Source organism: Penaeus monodon, chromosome 14 (genome assembly GCF_015228065.2).
Source record: "Penaeus monodon isolate SGIC_2016 chromosome 14, NSTDA_Pmon_1, whole genome shotgun sequence".
In the NCBI taxonomy this organism is placed as follows: Eukaryota; Metazoa; Arthropoda; class Malacostraca; order Decapoda; family Penaeidae; genus Penaeus; species Penaeus monodon.
The window spans coordinates 26,478,671-26,488,956 of NC_051399.1; the positions used below are offsets into that span (position 1 = coordinate 26,478,671).

The 10,286-nt window shown below is 44.2% G+C and overlaps 1 protein-coding gene across 1 annotated transcript in view; it reads left to right on the forward strand.

The window, feature by feature from the left end:
• Positions 1-757: 757 nt before the first annotated feature.
• LOC119580667 (roundabout homolog 2-like) overlaps positions 758-10,286 on the forward strand; it is a 106,921-nt gene continuing 97,392 nt past the window's right edge. The window contains exons 1-3 of the mRNA XM_037928767.1: positions 758-824; positions 1,707-1,845; positions 7,479-7,648. Coding sequence (XP_037784695.1) covers positions 758-824; positions 1,707-1,845; positions 7,479-7,648 — 376 coding nt within the window. The remainder of the gene's footprint in view (positions 825-1,706; positions 1,846-7,478; positions 7,649-10,286) is intronic.

Here is a 10,286-nt window from a genome sequence, read left to right on the forward strand (position 1 = left end):
GACTATGTTGAGCTTAATTTAAATAGACTAAGAAAACAGGTTAGGATAGGTTAGGATAGAATAAAGAAAGGTCAGGTCAGGTTAGGTTAGGTTAGATTAGATTAGGTTATGCTGTCCTCGCCAAGTGTGCTTTGGGGCAGACGAGGGCGAGGGAGGAGAAGGGAAGAGAAAAGTAATTGGTTGAGTTGTAATGAGGCTGTCGCTTGGTGTGAGGAGCTGGTGTGGCTGCAGGGCGAGGTGGAAGAGACAAAGTCAATGAGAGCGGGGGAAGAGGGAGGGACAGAGAGAGAGAGAGAGAGAGAGAGTGAGTGAGGGAGTGAGTGAGGGAGAGAGAGAGAGAGAGCGAGAGAGAGAGAGAGAGAGATAGAGAGAGAGAGAGAGAGAGAGAGAGAGAGAGTGAGAGAGAGGGAAGGGGGAAAAGAGAGAGGGAGAGGGAGAAAGAGAAAGAAAGAGCGAAGTACGAGGCGAAAGAAATTCGCAGTAATTCCTTTGATCATTGAGATTTATATGAATTTTTAATTGAGAGAGAGAGAGAGATAGGAAGAGATAAAGAGTTGTACTTATTCGTATCATTTAAACATGTGAGAGTTGAAATTTTTGAAGAAAAGAGAGAGAAAGAGACAGAAACTGCGGCGAAGAGAAATAGACAGAGACCAAGAGATAGATAGAGAAGTTGAAACATTTCATTTGTTTATTCATTTTGCCCGAGAGTTTTGATACAGCAGTTCGGGCGTGAGGGAAAGGTTTATCCGCTGGTATGGGATTAGAGGAGCTTCAGAGGATTTCGATTCTAGTTTCTGATACTGTGCGAGTCGGATCCATTAGTTCGGTTTCTTTGTTGGTTGCACAATGTCTTTCTCTCTTTTTATTATTATTATTATTATTTTTGTAGTGCAGATACTTTAGCGGTTTGCTTGCTTGGTTAACCGCGTGTAAGATTTTGGTAATTATTGTACATAGGGGCGGGTGAGTGGACGGATCTGCGTGGTTTTGTGGATGGATGGACGTGTGTGTGTATATGTATATGGGTATATGTATATATGGATGGATGTTTATAGAAGTATATAGATATGTATATATTGATGGGTGGGTGGATGGATATGTGTACATATGTATATAGTTATGTATATAGTATGTGGCTGGATGGATGGATGTGTCTATATATGTATATATGTATATGTGTGGATATGTGAGTCTGAAAAAAAAAAATGTGTTCGTGTGTTAGTGATGTTATTTATCGCTTATTGATGGTCCCTTTGCTTAGTTGATGTGCGATTTGTTAAATTAATGAATTTATGATATCAGGTGTTCTTTAAAGCAATCTCTGACTAGGTTTACATATATCATCCTGTTCCTTCAATTTAGTTTTTTTATTATATCGCGCTGTCCACCATGTAGTCACATTTCCTTAATTTCAGTTTTGACGTAAGCAAATTTTTGATATTTGTAACTTGAATAAGTTAACTGGTTTTGATTCTTGTGAATAATTAGGTATGTTTTGGCGTTGTTTTTGAACACATTAAGAGGTTGGTTTTAAGATTCGTATATATTTTGTATGCATACATAGTACTGTTTGTCCTTTAGTGTATTATTATAACTTTGATGTTATTACTTTTGCTATTTATTGTTAGTAGTAGTAGTAGTAGTGGTAGTAAATTATTACCATTATCGTTATTTATTCTCATCATCCTCCCTGTCTCCCCCAGGTTCATTTCGATCCCCCCGCATCACGGAGCACCCGACGGACATCACTGTGCCACGCAACGAGCCTGCAACACTCAATTGCAAGGCGGAAGGCAAGCCACCGCCGGTCGTCAGGTGGTACAAGGACGGGCAGCTGGTTAGGTGAGTCGCTAGCTGGTTTGAGTCGGGGTGGGTAAGGGTGTGGGTGGGGTGGGGGTCGAGGATGGAGGTGGAGGTGGAGGCGGGTGGGGGTTGGATGGGGGATGGTGGGGGTGGGGGATGAGGGTGGGGAGTGTTGGAATGGGGATGGGTGAGGGTGGGGTGGGTGGATGGGTGAGGGGGAAAGCTGCGTAAGGGGGGGGGGGGAGTGATCTTTCGAGTCCTCTTTGTTTTCCTTTTGTTCTATTTTCTTCGCCTTTGCTTTTGTTTATATTCCTGACTCTCCGTTGACTTCTTGTCCTGCTACTTTTCCCCTCTTCGTATTCCTCCAAGAGCGAGGAAGGACGGACCGGGTGAAATTATTTTACCCTATTGGGTCCCCCTCTTCCTCCTCTTCCTCCTCCCTTTCCCCCTCCCCCTCTTCTCCCTTCTCTTACATGGCCTCTTCCTCCTCCTTCCTCTTCTTTCATCTTCTTCCTCCTCCTGCTCCTCCTCCTTTTCCTATTCTTTTCTTTGCTTTCTTCTTTATCCTTATTCTCGCCATGCTTCTCTTCCTCTTCCTTCTCCTCATACTCCTCATACCTTCCCTCCTTTTCCTCTTCCGTTTCTTCCTCATCCTTGCCACCCCTTCCCCCTCCCCTTTCTACCTCCCTCCCCCCTCTTCTACCCCCTCCCCCCTTTCCCCTGAGCAAGCCAAGGTTAGATTACTTCCCCCCAACCCCCTCTCCCCCCCAACCCCCAACCCCGGGGGACTGACTCGCTAAGTTTTCCAGTTGAAATTTCTCTCGAATCCAATCCGTGGCTCTCCCTTTGTGGCGGGCTTATGCAACATTTTTGTGGTGCCGCTGGGCTCTCCGGGCGCCGTGTGGTGCAGGTCGTACTCGTGTGTGGTGAGGGAGTGTGGGCGTGGGTGTGGGCGTGGGCGTGAATGAAGGTGTGGACATGGGTGTAGAAGCGGGTGTAGAAGTGGGTGTGGGCGTGAGTGTAGGTGTGGGTGTGGGCGTGAGTGTAGGTGTGGGTGTGGGCGTGAGTGTAGGTGTGGGCGTGGGATTGAGTGTATGTGTGGGCGTGGGTGTAAAAATATGTATGGGCATGGATGTAGAAGTGGGGATGGGCGTGGTGGGTCTCTGTTATATGAAAATGAATGCTTTTATGATGGTAATAATAGTTTGTATAAAATAATTCGCGTGTGTTTGTGTTTTTTTTCTCTTGTGTGTGTTCATGCTGTGTTTGTCGTTGTTATTTTTTCTCCATTTCGCGATTCGTATTACAATAGTCGTCACTAATGTAAACAGTGTACAGCGAGTGTCTGCGTGTGTATGCGTGTGCAAATACGTGTGTATATACGTGTGCATGTGCGTGTATTTTAGTGTGCTAGTATTTAAGTCTGTGTATATATGCATATATAATTGTCTGGGTGTATGAGTATAATTGCGTAACGTTCACAATACTAAGGCACACTATTAAGCTAGCAAATCGCCCCACAATAATCTAGGATATAACTAACATATAAGTAACGTCCAGTCCCGCCCTGTTCACAAAATAGAAACACACCAGACCAGCGAAACAAGTCGAGAACAGGAACGTCTCAACGTAATGGATATAAAGTTGTTTCCAAGTTTATAGTTCATCTCAAACTTTGGATTCCTCTTTGGGATTACTTGTTTTAGAACTGTCATAGCCAAGTCCTCTCCCGGACGCCCCAAGTTCTTTTGTAATGTGATTTGTACTACTGCAGGAATTAGGTTGTGGATTTGCTTGATTGATCTCGCTGTAACTCCGGGAGAATTTGGACTTATGCATGATGGGTCCAGATTAACTTCACTGTAGCTCATGTAGTCTCACGATGGGTCAGTATTAACCTTGGGCAGCTCAAGTAGTGCTCGGACTAACTCATGATGGGTCAAGATTGTACTTCTGGAGCTCAAGTCGCGCCCGGACTTACTTGCGGTGGGTCAAGATTAGCCTCGGAAGGAGTGCGGGTTGAGGCAGGTGGGGCCTAATTGAACTGGCGGGAGGCCGTGTGTAAATATTAGCATATTAGCATTGGCAGATGTTAATCTCGGGTGTGGGCGTTGGGGAGGGCGCGCAGGGAGAGGAAGACGGAGGAGGAGGAGGAGAAGAAGGATATGGCGGATAGAAGAAGGAAGGGGAGAAGGATATGGGGGGATAGAGGGGGGATGAGTAAGATATGGGGAGGGAAGAAGGAGGAGGAGAAGGATGGAGAGAAGGATATGGGAGGAGAGAAGAAGGAGAGGGAGAGGGAGATTAAGAATGAAGGAGGGGGCAGAGGGAGTATAGGAGGGGAGGACGAATGAGAGATAGAAAAAAAAAGAAAGAAAGAAGGGAAGAGAAGGAGGAGAATCAAAAGAAATAACGCGTACAAGAAACAGAAAAAGAGAAAAGCGAAAAGAGGCAAAGATACAAAAGACACAAGAATGGAAACAGAGAAACGGAGTCGAATTTCCGCCCGGAAACCCGCGATGGCAACGCACCCTACGTGGCCCGGAGGATTCGCCAAAGTTCGACCCGGATCTAGGCTTCAAGGCATTATACAGGCCGTTAGAAGGACGCGATTCAGGATCACTCAACTTAAGTCATTCCCTCCGAAGTCGCGGGAATAAAGTTAGGTTTATTATGAAGGATAGGGTGAAACTTTCGGGGAATACGGGAAGAATATGTGTTCGTGGTGGGGAAGGAATGAGAACAGGGAAAGTATACGTTCTGTGAAATAAGGAAGAAAAAGGAGGAAACAGATTGAAAGGCCGGAATGATTTTCCGCGCCTGAATATTAGCGAAATTTGCATCAAATTAATAGCATTTGTGATTGTGAACGTCACTGTCAATCATTCTCGTAATCACGATAATGTGGCCATAAATTACCGTGGTTATGATGAAATGTATTAAAAAAGGAGGCATTGGCAACGTTGTGGTTTAGGTGTTTTGGTTATATATATATATATATATATATATATATATATATATATATATATATATATATATATATATATATATATATATATATATATGTATATATTATTTTTTTTTTTCTTTTTTTTTTTTTTTTTTTTTTTTTTTTTTTGTGTGTGTGTGTGTGTGTGTGTGTGTGTGTGTGTGTGTGTGTTGTGTGTGTGTGTGTGTGTGTGTGTGTGTGAGGGCGTGTGGTATAGTTTCCTACGCCATTTATATGCAAACTCGAATTTACTTGATTGAAATCACGTTAACTTTGATGCAGCGGACTAATTTCACCCTATATTTTCTCCTTCTTCTTCTTATCCCCCTCCTTTCTTTCTTTCTTTCTTTTCTTCATAATATTATCAAAAAATATCTACTTTTTCCAGACATAAGGTACGATTAATCTTGTTTAATAAATGGACAAGTTGTACAAGATATTTTTCTCCATTTTCTTTTTACGATCGAACGTGACAGAAAATGTGAGGAACATAACTCGTTTTCTATAATATTCTTTTGAACAAAGAGAAAACGGGATGAACATGTAGGCATTGGCCATACTCTGTTGGACAGAGGAAAATTCAGTATCTTTTTCTATAATTTGTATTTTACTTGGCAAAAAGAACTCTGTATATTGTAACTGGCATTAGCATTAGCATTTTCATTATCTTTACCGTTACTGATATTATTATTTTTTCATTGATGTTATCATTATTTTTGATACTATAATCATCACAATCATCACAATCCTTATTATTTAAAGATGCAAATATTTTAGATGAACAATGCAGCCCTAGCAACGACAGCTGGATAATATTTTATTTCTTTATTATTATGATGTAATTGTGGTAAAATTCAGTGCATAATCATTTCGCAAAAACTTGCGTTTAAATTCATTTCAGAACATTATGAGATACATGTATAATTTTATGTTAAGCTGCTTTATATATACACCTCATTACAGAAGCAGTTTCACACGCTGTTAAATGACATACTTTACAATTTTATTTTCCGATGTAAAAAAAAATAATAATAATAATAAAAAGAATAATAAGAAACGCAAATGAAATAAGAAATAAAAATATAAAAAAATATAAATAAATGGAAAATAAAACAAACAAAAGTCCACACAGACCCAAGCTTTTAGCATCGGAAGCCAGGACGCTTAAACAATTAACACGTACACGATCCGGACTGTTGAATAGTGACGTTTTCCAATAGCCGGCAAAGTGGTGCTTCCAAGTCATAGAAAGTTGGTTCGCGGGGCTGGCGATTAGACTTTTTCCGCCTCTTCTTCTTCTTCTTCTTCTTCTTTTTCCTTCTTTTCTCCTTCTTTTCTTCTTCGTCTTTCTCTTTCTTTTTTCGCCCTGTTGTTCGCCTCCTCCTCTTCTGCTTCTTTTTCTTCTTCTTCCTTCTTACTTTTCTTTTATTCATTTTATTTTGATATTGCTTTCCTCTTCGTCTTCTTCCTCCTCCTCCTTCTTCTCTTAGTTTGTTCTGTTTTATGCTTCTTTCCTCTTTCTCTTCAGTCATTCCTCCTCCTTATCTTTTTTTATCCTCATTGTCGTCCTCGTGCTATCAATTTTCCTCATCCGTCTCCCCCTTTTTCTCTTACTTATCTTTTAATCCCGAACTGTTCATCCACCCCACTGTTCATCCACTCCCTCCCCTTCCTCCTCCCCTCTTCCCCCTTTCCCCTTCCCCCTTCCCCCCCCCCTTCCCCCTTACCCCTTCCCCTTTCTCTCTGTTTCTCACTTCCCACTATCCCCTCCTTTATCACTCCTCCCCACCCTCTACCGTCCACCCCAATGCTACATCCTGCATGTAATCAGTTAATGATACTTAAACATGAGGAGTGTGTCACTTTACGAACTTGTGGGAAAGACTCGGCTTGCTTGTGGTAGATGGAGTTGGGAAAGGAAGGAAGGGAGAGGGAAGAGAGAACAGAGAGATAAGGAAAGGGAGAGGGCAGAGAGGGAAGGAAGGGAGAGGGAAGAGAGAACAGGGAGATAAGGAAAGGGAGAGGGCAGAGAGGGAAGGAAGAGAGATGGAAGAGAGATCAGGGAGATAAGGAAAGGGAGAGGAAGAGAGGGAAGAGAGAAAGAGAGAAAGGAGAAGGAGAGGGCAGAGAGGGAAGGAAGGGAGAGGGAAGAGAGAACAGGGAGATAAGGAAAGGGAGAGGGCAGAGAGGGAAGGAAGAGAGAACAGGGAGATAAGGAAAGGGAGAGGACAGAGAGCGAAGGAAGGGAAGAAAGAGAATGGCGTGGAAAGGGTGGGATGGAAGGGAGGAAGGGAAGGAGGATGGGGGAATAGAAAAGGGAAGAAGGAAGGGGAGAGGGAAGGGAAGGAAGAAGGATGAAAAGGGTGTGAGGGGAACAGGAAGAGAGGAAAGACTAAGGAGCCTGGGTGTCTTCCTCGAATTTTCAGTTTCTAGGCATGAATGAGCAAAAGAGATATGGTTGCCCGCTCGTTATTTCATATATCTGTCCTTTCATATTTTTTGTGTGAATTACCACCCCCGCCCCCCCCCCAAAAAAAAAAAAAAAGTACGTATTAAAAGCATGTCTGTGTGAATTATCACCCCCTTTCCAATAACCCAATATATGTATTAAATGAACTCCGCCACGCCTTACTAGCATACCGCTTGACATCATTTTCTCTCTCCCTCCCCTCTCACCCCGCAGGACGTCCCCCGGCGACCCCAAGTCCCAGCGCGTCCTCCTGCCCACGGGGTCGTTGTTCTTCCTGCGGGTCGTCCACGGCAAGAAGGAGGACGACGCCGGGGTGTACTGGTGCCAGGCCAGCAACGAGGTCGGGACCGTCACTTCCAACAATGCCACGCTCGAGATAGCAGGTAAGGCTCTTTGAAACAGGTTTTTTTTCTAATGTGTATTTTTTCGCGTTCTTTCCAGTTTTTTTTTTTCCGTCGTCGCCGTCGTTGTTGCCATTTTTTGTCATTTTGTCTCACGTTCTATTTTCGTCTTTTTCTTCTTGTTTTTTTTTTATTCCTATTACATTTCCTGTAATTATTGTACAGTTTATAATTTTATTCCCTCCTCCTCTTATCAGCACTAACTTCATCTATATACTCTCGTCCTGTGCATTTAGATGGAAGTATCTAAATTGGCAATGGCAGAACAATAGAAAAGAAGAAATTAAAAGCATGGTATAGAGACTTATATAATAATTTTCCTTCTGCTAACAAAAGGAAAATAACAGAGAATGGGATACGTCACCCCATTTGTTAAGTCTTATCAACTGGTTATGTTGGTACGAAACAATACGCCTGAAACTGGGACACTATACCATATGATTATTATTATTATTAGAGCCTTTGTAGTTCCATTTCATTCTCTCTCTCTCTCTCTCTCTCTCTCTCTCTCTCCTCTCTCTCTCCTCTCTCTCTCTCCTCTCCCTCCTCTCCCTCCCTCCCTCGTCTCTCTCCTCTCTCTCTTCTCTCCCCCTCCCCTCTCTCTCTCTTTCTTTCTTTCTCTGGCCATCCCTCCCTATCTTCCTTCTTCGCTCCCTACCTTCTTCCCACCTTCCCTCCTTCCTCCTCCCTCCCTCCCTCCCTCCCTCCCTCCTCCTTCCCTCCCTCCCTTCTCAACCCTCCCTCCCTTTCCTCAATTCTCGTAACACTGCACGCAGGGAAAGTACTAATTAAAATCCCCCAGAGAATGTCTGCAGTCTGCATAACCACAACAAAATCAGCACAGCAGATTTGAATACAGACAAGCCCCGTTACGAAAGCTTAAGCCTCGGTAACATAAACCACAATTTCCGTCCTCGCACTCCTCTCCGTCCCCTCTCCTCCTCCCTCCTTTCAGAGTATAAAGAGTATAACAACAGTAGTAGTAAGGAGTTGGAAGTAGTTAGTCGTAGTTATTGAGCCAAGAACAGTACGCATAAACCAACAAACGTGGCTTTTAAGGGACCGTGACGGCGGAGGACAGGTGGCGAGGCGGCTCAATGAAGCTCTAATGTGTTTTTGTCCTCCAGGCATCGGGTGCAGTCTCCAGATGATGCACCATGGGCGTGGGAATTCCGAGTGGATTGAACGTCTTGAGTTTCTTGTGGAGGGGGAGGGAGGAGGGAGGTTAAAATGAGGGGAGGGGGGGAGAGGGGAGGAGAGGTTAGGATGGGGGGAGGTGGAGAGAGTGAGGATAGGGGGTGGGGTTGGATCGCCGATGGTGGGGGGAGGGGGAGAGAGTAGCGTAATTAAACCATTGAAATTGTTTAATGACTTTGGCTTATTAAGGTTGACGTCTTAGGAAGGACTGGTGGCGGTCGGACAGAGAATTAAAAGGGAAGAGAGGAACTAAAAGAGGAAAAGACTTTTTTGTTTTGCGTATTAGTTGTGATTATGCGGGGTATTTGCGGCGGCGGCGTAGTGCGGCAAGATGGTGTACCCCCCCCAACCCCAACCCTACTCCCCCAAACCCCTCCCCCTGCCCCTGCCCCTCAGCCACGCGCTCGCTGTGGATTCAAGGCAGGAGGGATCGTCCGATGTGCGCCGCGGAGAGCTACGGAGGGTAATGAAGGCGGAGGGAAAGCTAACACTGTTCGTGGGCGGAGGATAGGGCCTAATTACACGCACTCGAATTATGAGGTTCATATAGTGCTTGTGTTATATATATTTGTGTATGTTTATGTGTGTGTGTGTGTGTGTGTGTGTGTGTGTGTGTGTGTGTGTGTGTGTGTGTGTGTGTGTGTGTTTGTGCGTGTGTGTGTGTGTAAATCATGTATAGTATATGTATTTGATATGTAACATAATGATCTCAGTCAGGGTAGAGTAAGTGAAATGCGGGTAGAGTTTCCCGAAGACTTTAACACGATACCGCATTACCGTTCCCAGGAGAGAAACACAGGGAATGCGAGTGTGATTTTTCCTCATTTCTGCTATTTATCTTGTCGTCCTTCCTCTGCCTGTTCTTCCTTTGTCGACATTTCCCATAGATTTTATGGGAGCCTTTATGCATCCCTCTCACTCCATCGTATTTACTGCCATATTGTCATCATTGTTTGTACTTTATTCTTCCCATTGCCTCTCCTCCTCCTCCTCGTCGTTTCCCTATTCCTTCCTAATTTTCTCTACTTCTCCCCATTATCTCCAAGTCTCCGTAGCTTCTTCACGTCTCCCAACGCTCTCCCCATCTCCGTCGTCCGCTACCTTCTTCTGTTCATCGTCTCCCCACCTATGTTTGCTCCCCCTCTACCTCGCCTTCCTCTCCCCACCCCCTAGTCTCTTTCCTCCCGATATCCACTTTTCTTAGTTCTCCCCACACTCCTAAACCCTCCACTTCCTTCTCCCCTTTTTCCCACCAGCCTCGCAACTTTTCCCTTTCCTTCCCCCACCCCCTCTATAATCTCTCTTCATCTCCCCTTCTTTATTCCCGTAACCTTCCCATCTCCTTAGTTTTCTTCTCTATTTCTCCACATCTCCTTAAGTTTTCCCCTTCTTTCTCTCTATCTCCATAGATTCTCATCTCTTT